General features: G+C 41.6%; 1 protein-coding gene across 2 annotated transcripts in view; it reads left to right on the plus strand.

Moving 5' to 3' along the window:
* Positions 1–6: 6 nt before the first annotated feature.
* Positions 7–15,071, plus strand: part of Ifngr1 (interferon gamma receptor 1) — a 40,174-nt gene continuing 25,109 nt past the window's right edge. Inside the window, exons 1-2 of one of the 2 annotated variants that reach the window (XM_008822046.3) lie at positions 7–266; positions 12,822–12,936. In XM_008822046.3, the coding sequence (XP_008820268.1) occupies positions 182–266; positions 12,822–12,936 (200 nt within the window). In that variant the 5' untranslated portion in view covers positions 7–181. The remainder of the gene's footprint in view (positions 267–12,821; positions 12,937–15,071) is intronic. The other variant, XM_029558150.1, reaches the window with a different exon arrangement.

Here is a 15,071-nt window from a genome sequence, read left to right on the forward strand (position 1 = left end):
CCGTTTCCCGGTGACTGTCCTCCATCCTAGGCCCAGCTCAGCCCGCAGCCGCCGCTCCGCCTCCTGCTGGGTAGACCGGAGGGAGCCCGCGGCGGACGTGACGCCAGGCCGAGGCCCCAGGGCGGTGCAGGCAGCCGAGCTAGCCTGCTCCGGGGTGGACCGGGAGGACGCAGCCAGCAGCATGATTGTCCTCGTCCTCCTGATGCTGTCCGCGGAGGCCGGGAGCAGAGCTGAGACAAGCACCCGGGATCCGGAGTTGCCCACCGGTACTGTCTCGTCCCAGCTGCTGCGGGGTGGGGGCGGGAGACCGGGCGGGAGCCGCCTCGCCGGGAAGTCCCTCGTGGACTGGCCGCCCCCGCTGCTCCGCGGCCGCGCCTGCGCTTGGCAGCCACCGGGTCTGGGATTACAGGGCACCGGACTCTGCGCGGGCCAGCCGGGGCGCTGGTCTCACTGCGGGTTGCACTTATGCCTCTTCTGTCTTTGCCCACACAACAAATCAAACTTCCCATTTAATTTCTCCGGTTCTTTTAGTCTGTTTTTCAGTAGATACCAGGTCAGCGTTTGACAGTGTGGACACAACTCATGGCTTTATGGACTTTATTTTCAGCGTTGCCCTAATAGGGTAGGAGGGAATATGTATTGCCCGCTGACAGTTAAGTGATCCTAATTTGTAAGTCTAGGGTTTAAGTCTCCGTGTTGGAATGGGCTCATTTCCAGGGGCTCATCCCATAGCTCAACTCCTCAAAGCCTTTGACTTCAAATGCGTGTTGACATTTCCCAGGCACAAAACCTGGTGGTACTTCGTGATTAGAGTGCCAATGAGAGCAATAAACCTTTTCACCAACCCATCCCAGTTGGTAATCCCCAGTGCCTTTGAGGTTCCCAGTTAGCAGGTTCTGGAAGGCTGGGGAGACCCACCCACCTCCTTAACGTGGTGAGCTCCAGGCCTGAACCCCTCTATTATTATGATCAGGAACTCTTTATAGGGATTCTGCACTCATATCTAGCCCTGCTTTGATTTAATTTTCAAGTCAAGCAACTCTTCACAGTAGCTAGGAAATGGAACCAGCCTAGATGTCCATCAGCAGAAGAATGGACAACGAAACTGATGCTTATACAAAGTGGACTTTCATTCAGCTATAAAGAAAAATGAAATTGTAGTATTTGCAGAGGAATACATGGAACTGGAAATATTAATAATTATATGGAGTAGAATAAATCAGATTCAGAAAGACAAATACCATGTTTTCTTCACACATGGAACTATATTTAAATTTGTATATCTCTGTGTGTATGTGTGTGTGTACACATACTGAAAAGCAGACCAGAAGAGGGAAGGAAGAGATCCTGAAGAGGGAGGAGGAATGAAAGATTAATAGCTGGGCATGGTGACTCACGCCTTTAATCCCAACACTCCAGGGAGGCAGAAGCAGACAGATCTTTGAGATCTGAGTTCCAGGCCAGCTGGGGCCTCTGGAAGACTGTCTCAAAACAAAAGACAAGGCACTAGAACACATGGGACATGAAGCTGAAGGAGGGACAAAAGTCAAGCAAGCAAATACTTAGTCATTCCTTGGGTTAGACATAATACCAAGGGCTAGGAAGACAAAATTATGGTTATGGTTTCTGTTTTCAGGGATCATGGTGACAATCGCTAACAATTAAGGGGTGGGCACTGTCCCAAGTGCTTAAACACATCTCATTTGCACAGCCATTTTTAAAATGGGTGCTTCGTTTTTGATGAGAAGCTGATGAGCCACACAGGGCTACCCAAGTGGTAGAGTTCCCTTACTTGGTGACAGAGTCCAACTTCTTACTATCTTTGCCAACAACTATTATCTAGGGCATATTGCCTATTGACATGGGCAATTACAGTACACTGTGACAAGAGCTTGGATTTATTCATGAGCTGCTGGAAACCAAAATAGGGGTACCTGAATTTGTTCAGGGGACTCAAGAAAGATTTCACAGAGGAAGTTAGCCCAACATTAGAATCCGAGGTCCAGAGAAATTTGTGTATGCAGGGATGTGAAGTAACATGTTGAGTGAGTGGGACAAGAAATGTTTTGTTGGGAGCTGGAGAGATGGCTCGGCAGTTAAGAGCACAGTCTACTCTTGCAGAGGACCAGGATTCAAATCCCAGCACCCACTTGAGGCTAACAACCTCTGTAACTCCAGTTCTAAGGTATTCATCACGCTCTTCTAACCTGCAGACATTGCATGACACGGGTGCACTTACATACATGCAGGTAATACACTCACACATAAAATAAAAATAATAAAATACTTTTCAAAAAGAAATATACTCTGTGTGAGAGTAGGTAGGTAGAGAGGTAAGAGACAGTTAATGAAATGCCTTGTTGTATGTGCAACAGCAATGAATAGAAACAAACTTTAACTTCATCCAAAAAAAGAGTTTATTGACTCAGAGAATCCATGTAAGAGTTAAACAAAAAATTAGAGATGGCAACTGGGCCTCGGGAAGCCAGCAGCAGAATCACAGACTGCTAGAACTCACCGGTGCTTATTTCTACTTACTTGGATACTGACAGATTCCCTGATTGGCAGAAATCATGGATGCTGGGTAGCTTTTGAAATCATGCAGCCTCTACTCTAACAGAATCCCAAAGGAAGGCTCTGATTTCCACACACCATAGTTTGGCTAGGTGCCAAGTATGGGGGTAAGAAGAACATTGTTGAAGGGTATAAACCGGGGAATTCTCAGAAGTAGAAGCACAATGTTCTTGAAAAAAAAAATGCAGGGCCTTAGCCAACAAAATAATATGCTCACCCATCCTGGCTGAAGTCAGAGCCATTTGGGGTGGGATTAGAGAATGCCATTTAGAAAGGCCAGGCATCCTCTAAAGTAGTTTGAAGAAGATCCATTAGGAGGCTGCTGCTAGAGTGTCTGGAGAAGTGGCATTGTCAGTGGAGGAAAGGACTTTCTGAAACATTTGGAAGGGCAGAGTCAGTAGTACTCTCGTTGTGGTCAGGGAGAATGACACAGCTTACTGTCTGGGGCAGAGCACTCCCTTCTGAATCCAGTTCCTCCGGAGCCTGGGGCTCTTGTGACTGCATAGTTTGCACGTCCTCTAAGCCTGCCTCTCCTCCCCACCCACCCCATGGTAAAGTCTTCACCTTTCTGCACACTAGCATCTTATAATAATATAAGGGTGGGTCAGCCCTCTGTCCTTTTCTTCTCAGTGTCTGCTCAGTTCATTCTTTAGACCTTTAAGTGCATTTGTACAGATTTTGTTGTATCCCTTATGCTTTTTTAAAAATTATTTTGTTATTGTTGTTTTGCAATATTGTCACATTATATTGACAGGGCTAGCATCAAACTGAACTCACACTTCTATCTCAGCCTTCTGCGTACTGGGATCATAGTCCCAGGCCATTGTACCAATTGCTTTGCTTTTTGTTGTGGTTGGTTGGTTGGTTGGTTGGTTGGTTGGTTGGTTGGTTGGTGTGTCTGGAACTCACTATGTAGACCAGGCTGGGCTGACCTCCATCTCATAGAGATCCATCTGCCTGCCTCTACCTCATGAGCACTGGGATCAAAGGCATGTGCCACCACACCCAGCAATTCTTTTGCTTTAAAGATTACTTTGAAATGCCAGAGTTGGGGCTGGAGAGATGGCTCAGTGGTTAAGAGCACTGGCTGCTTGGTTCCCAGCACCCACATGGTAGCTAATAATCACAGTTATTCCAGTTCTAGGGAATCCGATACTCTCTTCTGGCCTCCATGGGCACTGCATGGATGTGGTGCACTTACATGCAGGAAAACACTCATACACATGAAAATAAATAAATAAATATTTAAAAAATTAAAATGCCATAATCTCCAGAGATGTGGGAGGAAAGCCCACAGTGGCACCTGCCTGCTTCTAGCTTGCTTGGCATCCTGGTCTTGCTAGTGTCCGCATTTGGTCTGGGTTCTGTCTTATAATTTTAATGGTTGGCTGACCTTGACTTCAGATTTGTAAGTCACCTTAGATAAGAGGGCCTGGTAGTCGTTGGAGAATATAAAAATAAAGTCACTCTCTGGAAATCCCAAGTGTTTATGAATATGTTGTATTATAGCTATGGGCTTTAATGTTGAAGTGAAAATAAATCCCTGTCTGTCCCTAATAACCAGTTGTGTTTCAGTCTTCATGCATTTTCACATAAAAAGTAGTATATTTATTTTAAAGTGATCCAAGGTCTGCTAGAGGCTACCTTCTTGAATTTGCTATCCATTCTGGATACTCTCTGAACACCCAGTCTGAAATTTGCCCCAGACCCAGGTCTCCAGAGTGACCCCTACATTTCATCAGCCAGTTTCTACCCCTTCTCTGATTGTGGGACAATGCCCTGAGCATCATTGTGCTTTTCATTATTTTCTTTGGATTCTTCTTTTACTCACTTCAGAGATTCCACATTCTTAAGACAGGGCATTTTAATTATATTTATTAAACGAGGTATAAAACTCTCTTTTTTTCATTTCTTTCTAAGTCATGATCCCTACAGACTTTGAAGGATCTACACTTTGGTTATGAAAGAAGAAAACCTAAAACAATGAAAACAAGTAATAGTTTTAAAGATCAGTGTTACAAAATGTAGAATCACAATAATGGTGTATTTCACAAACTAGATGAATAATTAATTAATAGTTCTGTTTCATTTAGACAGATAATGAGAATGAGATTTTGATCAATGAATTCCTGAGAAAAGGGAGTTGGTTTACATGCAGTTTCCTTATTAAAGGAGGATCTTTGTTTTAGATTATCCCAGAGCATCACAATCAAAATACTCGGTATCTATGTCAGTCATGTCCACTGTACAGAAATGACTTACTGTTATACATTACTCAGGTTTTACAGGGCCTGTTATACAATTGTGATGGCACCATAAAACCTGACAATTGTTCTTGAAGCAGATGCTTATGAAATAATCAGAAAACAACCAATTCTACTCCCACTTTATGGAGCTTACTTATCCCTTATTTTAGCAAATGATCACAACATTGTTTAATTAAAACCAACAAAACTGTGTATTTTCAAGTCTTTACATAACTTCTCTAAACCTTTGTTTTCTCATTGATAAAATGTGTCAATACTCTGTCATTTATAGGATGATTGTGGTGATTACTTGATAATGCATAAAATTATCGTGCACATCATATGTCCTATAGTGTTAAATATATATGAATCATTATCATTTAGCATTATGCACTATTACTTTAACAAGTAGACTCTAAATACTAAAATAATTTTAGTTATGTACGAAAATGTGTATTGACTTTAAAAATCATTCAGATCAATATAAGAAATTTAAAATTTGATGAGGAGCTAACTTATTCTTTTACCTTTTACTTGTTTTTTGTGAGCAGAAAAGATTGGGCGCTTCTCTTTTTCTTCAGTTCCTGACCTGGGATATACTTTACACTTGTCTAGCACCCACAGAGTCCTGGGTTCAACCCCCACACTGCCAAACAAAAGAAAGTGGTAAAGAATTCTCAGTATATCCCTATGTAGCCTAAACCTAGGAGGTGCTACTGGCTAAAATGGAAGTTGGAAAATATGAAGAAAAAAGCTATTTTGTCATACTATGAAGTCAATCCACTGGTAGTTTGCAGATGTAAATTTATTTTGACAAAAATAACAAAAGCCTCAATATTTTCCCCATATCCAGTCTGAATTTCTTATGCCATTTCTCAGTTTTCAGTAGAGAAGTCACCTTTGTGAAAATACTAGTGGTCCTGTAGCCTTTAACATTGGTAAGCTGACAGATCTTTGCCCTGAGAGTCAGTCAGAAAAGGGCTCAGGTGCTTTCACTATGAGCGTTTGGTTTTGAGTTGTAGCATCATATGACTAACCCTTTCCTTCATCCTTCCCTCTCTATTGCCGCTTCCCATAGAGAACTTACTGAGCACACTGTAGATGATGTCTGCAGGAGCTGTAGCCATGTCCTAGTCCATGTAGGAGTGTACTTCTTTTACACAGCCTTTGTATGGTACTGTTTACATGGCTGGTGGACTCCTCCCATCTCTGTCTCCCTTTTAAAAACAGCACAGTTGTTGTTTTTGGAAAGTCAAGGAGTGGAGCACAGGGGCAGCTCCTGCTTGTCACTTGTCCACACGAAGGAAGGAACTCCCCTGCGTCCTCAGACTGTATGCCACCTTGTATTCACTAGCAGTTTATTGTACAGCTTCCGACTGCCACGTTGCCTTTGTGACATTACCCTAGTGCCATTGCTCCATCACTTGTTGATCACATTGTCTTATCTGTCCTCTCATCCTGTGTCTTCAGACTTACCAACCTTCCCAGAAAGCCAGTGTCTTGAACCAGAGTGCACCTCTTTTTCTGCATTGTAACTATTAGTGTATGAAAAGCTGATTCTTCTCTCCTGTGTTCGGGTTTTGTTAAATCCCGGTCTTTGGGTTCTGGGAGGAAATCATTCTGAGCCCATTTCTGAGAGCAACAAGTTACAAAAAACTCTGGGCATTTTCAAGAGATGGCAAAAATCTGTAAGATTATTTCAGTTCATGAACCATCCAGTATAGTCTTAAACTCTGTAGATAACCATGCCCCTTTGCTTTCTCTGCATGTGTTTGTATTTACATAGTATAGATATGAATAGAAGTCTCTTGTAGGCCTTAAGTATTTCAGCTACAGTACATTACAATTTAAACTTCAGGTTGTAAATTTCTGAAATTTGATAAGAAATGTGTTAGTTGTCATGTGACTTTGGCAGAGACAAAAGTGGCAGATAACCACATGGTTTCTCTTCTGGCCATATTATACCACAGGTTACATCTGCTGATGTAATATTCAAGCATTTCTTCTTCACTGGTAATTTCTGCTGTAATCCACTGAAACATCTTCTTCCTTCCACCTGTTTGCCTTGATTGCTTTGAGAAAAATCAGTTTAAGTACTTGTCCTCAACTAGCCATATTGGGCTTTTGCTTAGATTTTGGGAAACAGTTTGGTTCACATTAAAAGCTAATGCTAGCCAGACATGGTAGATTACTGCCTATAATCCCAGCACTCAGGAGGCAGAAATAAAAGGATTGCCCAAGTTGTAGGCCTGTCTGGACTATATACCGAGTTGAAGTCCAGTCTCAGCTACAGTGTCTAAAAAACCTAAATCATTGAAGAAGAGGGGCAGAAAGATTGTAAGAGCCAGAGGTGGTAGATGACCGCAAGGAAACTGATTTCCAGACAGCTGATCAGTAACTCATATGAACTCACAGCAATGGTGACAGCATGCACAAGTCCCATGCTTGGGACTCAAACCAAATAAAATGCCAGCCTAGACGTGAGGAAGTGAATAAGAAACCCCAGCCCGACCTAAGGAACTATTGGCAACTGAGGGCTGCTGGGAGGGGGAGTGTCAGTCTCTTGAGGATGTGACTCTTAGTAGGTTAATCAGGCTTCAGTGGCTGGACCCATACTGAAGGATATTTGGAGATACAAATTAGACTCTATAAGCCTTATTATATATAATAGAGCACATTAATTGGTTAGGAGTCAGTAAAGGGTGGTGGAGAAGGGGGATCTAAATACCATCAAATTATATTGTATGACAATCACAAAAATTCAATAAAAACCAAAACAAATCTATGATTATTTGTAGTTTTATATTGTATGAGTCAGTAGTCCTTTCCTAAATACAAATGCACGTGGAAATTCTATCTTGAGTACTCAAAGTGACTTTTATATGCCTTTTCCTCAAGGCAAGAACTTCAATTGACTATATACAATTAGAAAGTCATTTCTACAGGGAATAATTAAAAAGAGGATCTTGAAAGGAGGTAAAAACCTTGTTGAAAATTGGAGGAAGATGGATCCTTGTGATGTGGAGGCAGAAGGCTTAGCGGCTGTTTCTTTTAGCCACATGGAAGTAGAAGATGTGCTCCATGAGCTCTGTAATTAGCCCAGGAGGCTTCCAAGCAAGGTGTTGAAGGGGCCACCTGGTTGCTGCTTGCTTCTTATCAAAAATGTGAATGTAGACAGATTAGCCATGGACAAGACTGCTAAAAAGAAACCAGGGCATTGGGTCTTATGTTGAGGTCCTTGATCCATTTGGCGTTGAGTTTTGTGCAGGGTGAGAGATAAAGACCTAGATTCCTTCTTCTGCATGTAGGTATCCAGTTTGTCCAGCACTATTTGTTGAAAATGCTGTCTTTTCTCCAAGTAGGTTTTTTGTTTGTTTGTTTGTTTGTTCTTTGTGAGACAGGGTCTCCTTGTACCCACAGATGACCCGGAACTCGCTATGGAGGCCAGGCTGGCCTCATCTCACAGAGCTTCACCCACCTCTGCCTCCCAAGTGCTAGGATTAAAGGCATGTGCCACCACCATGCCCAGCTCCAATGTATATTTTTGGTCTCTGTCAAAATCAGGTGGTTGTTGAAGAGTGGGCTTATATCTGGGTCCTCAATTCTTTTCCATTAACAGTGTGTCTGTTGTTATTCCAGTGCATGCTGTTTTTATTACTATAGCTCTGTAGTATAACTTGAAATCAGGAGTGGTGATTCCTCCAGTAGTGTTTTCATGATTCAGGATTGTTTGGACTATCCTGAGTCTTTTGTGCTTCCACAGAAATTTAAAGAAATTTTTTTTTTAATTTCTGTGAAGAATTGTGTTGGAATTTTGATGGGGAGCACAGTGAATCTGTAAATTGCATTTGGTAGGATGGCCATTTTCATAATATTAATTCTATCAGTCCATGAGCATGGGAGATCTTTCTACTGGTGTCTTCAATTTCTTAAGTGTTTTAAAGTTTTAATTGTACAGGCCTTTCACTTGGTTAGATTTATTGTAAGATTTTTTTTTCTTTCTAAAAGGCCAAAATCCCAGCATGGGTAGAAGAGGAGCTCATGAAGTTCCACTCATAGCTGAGAAGCTGATGGCTGCTGGGGAAGGGAGAGGGTCAGTTTTCTTCAGGGATGTGACCTCTGATCAGCTGCCCATGCTCCTGGTGGATGGCCCTACACCCATGCACATACTGGTGGTGCTAGGTGGACTCAGTGGGTTTTTAAAAAGAGCATATAAAATTGGGAGGGAAACGTGGTAGTAAAGAGTATGCAAGGAGTTGGAGGGATTGGGGTAGATTTGGTCAAAACACATTATATATGTGTAAGAAATTCTGAAGAAGGAAAGGGACTGAGAGAGGGAGTGAGGAGAGGAAGGTAGAGGAAGAAGCCAGGAACCCATGGTTTTCAATTTTCAGGCTCTGGCCACACCTGGTTTTCATTATAGTTTTTCTTTGCATGCAGTGTCTCTCTAGTCTGGTTGCAAAGTTATGATTCATTGTGTAGTTGTTGTTTGATGTTAATGTTTAATTGTTCTTGAGGGAGAGAAAAGTAGCTTTTATTTCTTATTAAGCCTTGGATTATTAACTGAGACTAGACTCTTGCAGAAGGTTGACATGCGGACACATACCATCTAAAAACAATACCCTCTTGAGAAGCTTCAGGTTTCCTTGCTGTGAATGGCCATGGGCAGACTTCTACAATCAAAAGCAGGAAAGAACCGGGGCTAAATTAGACAAGACCACTGCTTTTAGGTTTGCCCTCAAGGAAGTTGTCATCAACCAAAGATGATAGGATACCGAGGGACCCACAGGCATCGGCAGTGTTTCTGTAACCATGGCAGAAAGTTTGCAGTTATCTGATTAATGGCCACAGAAAGGTCAAGTTAAGTCCTGCCAAGTATGTGAACTCCCATCTTCGTAATTTCAATCTTTTGGCACAAATTTTTGCACTACTCTGGCAAATAATGTGAAAGCTAGCTATTTTGGCAAAACAAGACTATTGGGAGACCATAAAATATATAGTAATGGGCTGGGCATGGTGGCGCACACCTTTAATCCCAGCACTCTGTGAGTTCAAGGCCAGCCTGGTCTACATAGTGAGTTCCAGGACAGCTGGGGCTACAGGGAAACCCTGTCTCAAAAAGAGCAAAAAAAAAAAATATATATATATATATATAGTAATAATAAAGCATTTTAAAATTTATTTCCCCTCCTAAATAAAAACACAGCACAACTATGACCATTTCAGCAGTTACTTGGCTTTTTTATTCTTGCCCTTTGGGCCTGGACTAGTTGTTGTCAGGCTGTCCTGTGCATTGTTGGGTACTTAGCAGCATCCCTGGCCTCTACCCTCCAGATGCCTGTAATATACTCTTTCCCAATTCCTCCAAACAACCCAGAATGTCTGCAGATATTGCATAGTGTCCCCTGGGGGCCAGAAATCACTTCCTGTTGTGAACCACTGCCTTAAGGAAGAAGTTATCAGGAAAAAAAAATGGCGCTAGAATTAATTTTCCATTAAGTGATGGGGGGTGGTATTAGGCTGGAACCCACAGTCTCATTCATACCAGGCAAGCATGCTGTCCCTGAGGTACTTCTCCCTAGATGACTCTTTATCCTGTTCTGCTTTGAAAAGATAATATGTGCACATGTTAAGTCATTGTAAAGTAAAACAGTAGACTAGTTTGGTCTTAAATATGAAAATTTTTATTTTAGGTGAGAAATCTAGTAGGTGTTTCCAAGCAAATATTTTGCATATATAAAATTAGTGGCTGCTCTAGTTTCTTTTCTGTTCTATGATAGCATGCCCTGACAAAAACAGTTGAGTGGAGAAAGGGTTTGTTTTAGCTCACAATTCCAGATTACAGTCCATCACTGAGGAGACGTCAAGGCAGCCGGAACTTGAAGCAGCTAGTAAAAGCACATCCAGAGTCAAGAGAAGAGAGCAGTGAATTAATACATGCGTGCCTACTGCTCAGCTCCCAAACCCAAGGATGTGCCACCTACTTTTAGACCTCTTTTTCCCACATTGATTAATATACATAGTAGTTATTTTCCTGTTGCCATGAATAAGCACCATGACCAAGCCCACTTATAGAAGAAAGAGTTTATTGGGCTTACAGTAAAGGTATAAAAGTCCATCATGGCAGGGGACACATGGCAGGATGCAGCCAGAACAGAAAGCTGAACACTCATATCTTCAAGCAGGCACAGGAAACAGAGAGGGTGAAACTGGAAATGGGTCAAGGCTAAGAATTCTCAAAGCCTCCCCCACCCGCCCAGTGTCTTGCTTCTGCCAGTCAGGCTGTACCTCCTAAACCGAACAAAACAGCACCATCAACTGGGGACAAAGTGTTCAAAACTTGAAAGCTGCGGGGGTCATTCTCATTGTAACCACCGCAACTTAATTCAGAATGTCCACAAGCCAACCTTATATACATGATCCCTCATTGAGATGCTCTTCCCAAATAATTCTAGATGGTGTCAGGTTGATGACTGAAACTAACCACCATAATGACTCTCTCGATAGAAGGTAAAATTCAGAGTCAGCATTTATCAGTGTAACCAGGAAAGAATCGGGTTTCTTAATGATTGGTCCAAGGTCTATTTTTAATTAGAGCAGTCCAAGTGAGGATTATTAGTATCCAGAGTGCCTTGAAAAATATCAGCATGAACTTATTCCTGGCTCATGTATGTGTTTTAATTTTACAAGTAAATCCTGTCAGCCAGATAAGAAGGAATAACCTTAAATTTTGAGTCACATCACCATCTTTACATCTATATTCATCTGCCTGTTCTCTCATTTGACTCTTGTGAGTCTTACTAACAGATATTTTCAGAAGTGCATAAATGAGTAAAGACACATCCTAGAAAGCACTGCGTTGATAAAATTGAGATGAACAGTGAGTGCTTCAGCCATGATGAGGCAGCTTTTCATGTGCTATGTAGAAAAACTAGGAAGGTGTAATAATGTGTTATTGAGAACCTGAAGGTATGTCAGTGAGAATGGTGATCCCTGGTGTGACCAGCTCTTCTCTAGACATCGATCACAGTCTGTGCTAGCAAATATTGAAAACTGTAGTGGTTATGATTAAGTGAATAAAGGACTCTTATTACAGCAGGCTGTGTGTTTACAGAAACCCCTAAAATATTGTGTCTTATGTTGCAACTGTGTTTCCCTTATCTACTAGTTACTTTTCCTGTTGCTGTGACAAAATACCTGACAACAGCAACTTAAGAAGGGGGAGAGGGGGCCGGAGAGATGGCTCAGCAGTTAAGAATACTGACTGTTCTTGCAGAAGACCCAGGTTCGAATCCCAGCACCCACATGGCAGCTAACAACTGTCCATAACTCCAGTTCCAGGGGATCCGACAGCCTCTTTTGTCCTCCATGGGCATTGCACGATACAGGTACACTCACATGCAGGCATAACACTCATACACATAAAATAAAAATAATAAAATATTTTAACAAATGAAAGGAAGGGTGGGTTTGTTTTGGCTCATAGTTTGAGGGATGCAGCTCATCCTGTGGGGAAGGCAGGGCAGTACAGAGTAAGAGTTGGCTAGTCACATTGTGTTCAGAGACAGGAAGCAGAGAAGAGTGAACGCTGGTGCTCAACTGCTTTCTCCTCTCCCCTTCCATCCCAGTCCATAAGACTTCTACATCTAGGGTGGGTCTCCTCTCCTCACTGAAACCTCTGGAAATCACCTTCACAGACACATACCAAGGTGCATCTCCTAGGTGATTCTAAATCCATTCAGGTTGGCAAGGAAGATGAACTATATATCACACTTTATATCTCATTGAAGTTTACATAATTTAAATTGAATCAGAACTCTTCTGTACCTTTTCAATAAAATGAGTTTCTAGGAATTTGCTCTTAATTGAAATGATTTTAGAATCTGTTCTAATGATTTTGACTTTTCAAATGTGCATACTTGTCACATGACAACTCATAAGGTTTTCTATTGCTGATGTCAATTTCTTACTGTTGTCTATTTTATTTTTGAATCCTTACAGTGCCTGCACCAACCAGTGTTCTAATTACATCTTATAACTTGAACCCTGTCGTATGCTGGGAATACCCAAACATTTCACATACACCTGTTTTTAGTGTACAGGTAAAGAACTATTGGTGAGTATTATTATTTATAATCTGTTCTAAGAACATGCCTGCAAACTGCATAACTCTGTGTTCTTCCATCATCTTTCCCACTTAACAGAACTTTATTCAACGATTGTGGATGTCCCAAGATTTCAAGGATGCAAATTAGCTCTTTGCAGAACTTATATTTATTTTTTCTATCGATAGGAGAGAAATACTACTAACTTCCAAAATTTCTTTATCTCTAGTGTCTTAACAGAATGTAGATTTATGAATTGTTAGCGAAGAACAGCTAAATATATTGCAATTAATGGCAGCAAGAGCAAACACCTCTTGGAAGTGTCTCAGAATAAATAATTGCAGCTCAGGTAGACTCAGCTTAAACAGGACTTCAATATGGATTTGTCTTTCTCGTGTTTTAATTGAGGTTAGCAACTTTTGACAGGCATACTACAAAGGCAGCTTTTGTATCTACTGTACAGAACAGGGTGAAGGCTTATCTCAGTCTTGGTACTGCGCACCTTGTTCACAGCACTCAGATTTATCCATTGTAGAGGTAAATGCTCTGAGGGGTAAAACTTCATGAGGACTTGAATATCCTGTTCCACATAAGTCCGCTAATATTTCAAGTTTCGTTAGTTCCTATATCACTTACTAGATCAACAAAAAATTCAAAACTTTAACGAAACAGTCTGTTTGAAAACCATGGGAGGTAGGCACCCTCACACATTACTAGTGTAAATGCAAAGTTGATCTGGCCCTGTGGGAGGAATTTGACAGGAGCTCAACAAAACTTTGTATGCTTCCCTTGGAACTTTTGTTGTGGTGATGGAGATCAAATCCAGGGCTTTACACATGGTAGGCAAGTGCTATACCACTGAGCCACAGCCCCAGTTCCTATGTGTTTACGTTTGTGTATGTGTGTGGTACGAGTGCCTTTTTGTGTATGTATATATGCACATGTGTATGCAAGTGTGTGTATGCTTACATTTAGAGACCAGAAGTCAACTTTGAATGTTCTTCACCTCGGTGGCTTTTTGTTTCTTTGTTTTTTGTTTTTTCTTGTCTTCCCACGTTTTTTTTTTTTTGAGACAGGGTCTCTCACTCACCTGGAGCTTGCCAAGCAGGCTAGGCTGGCTGGCCAGTAAGCCCCAGGGATCTCTTCCTGTCTGCCTCTAGCACTGGGACCACAAGAAAGCACCACTAAGCCTGGCTTTTTTACATTGGTCCTGGGAATTGAAATCAGGCCCTCATGCTTGCATGCATGAGCTGTCTCTCCAGTGGCGTTTGCCTTTTGACTTGTTCATTCCACATTTATAAAAATACAACTTGAAGACATTACCTATATATAGGAGATTAATACATGGCTGCTACAAAATGCATTATTATATAGTTTCTACAGAAATAGGAAGAAATTTGTTATGGACTTAAGAATAGTGATTTCCAGGGTGTGTTGTTCAATAAGTAGAGAAATTGAGCTATTAAAGCATGTGTAGCATGCTCCTTTGAGGGTAAAGGTGAATGAGAACTACATATGTAGGTGGTGCCTAAATTGTGAAAATAGAAGCATAGGAACTGAAAACTGAAAACCAATAAAACCACCTGCAGGAGATAGAATCCAACAGAAAGAGCCTCTTTTTTTTTTTTTTTTTTCCAAGAGAAATGTTGATTTCAGGGTTAAGCCAAAGAAAATAGAAAATTTTTATAGGGATTGGGGGAGTTTGTTTGTTTGTTTGTTTGTTTGTTTGCTTGTTTGGGGTTTGGTTTTATGATACTGGTCTCCAGCTCAAGACCTTGTTCATATTAAGCAGGCATTCTACCACTGTGTAAAAGCCCCATCCTGGGGAAATTGTATGGTGATTAGAAAGTCTTCTGACAGAAATATGATGGGAATGTGTCAATAAGGATCTAAGCGGCACCTTGAGTAGGCTTACTGGCCAAAGAGGGGACAGTTTAAGCAGCAGTATTAAGAACATAAAAATCAAGAAAGAGCCAGGTGTGGTAGCACACGCCTTTAATCCCAGCACTCGGGAGGCAGAGGAAGGCTGATCTCTGAGTTCAAGGCCAGCCTGGTCTACATTGTGAGTTGCAGGCCAACTGGGGCTAAAGGGAGACCCTGTCTGAAAAATACCAAAAAAGAAAAAAGAGAGGGAGAGGGGAGGAGA

This window comes from Nannospalax galili, unplaced genomic scaffold (assembly GCF_000622305.1).
Source record: "Nannospalax galili isolate Female #2095 unplaced genomic scaffold, S.galili_v1.0 scaffold186, whole genome shotgun sequence".
NCBI classification, from domain to species: Eukaryota; Metazoa; Chordata; class Mammalia; order Rodentia; family Spalacidae; genus Nannospalax; species Nannospalax galili.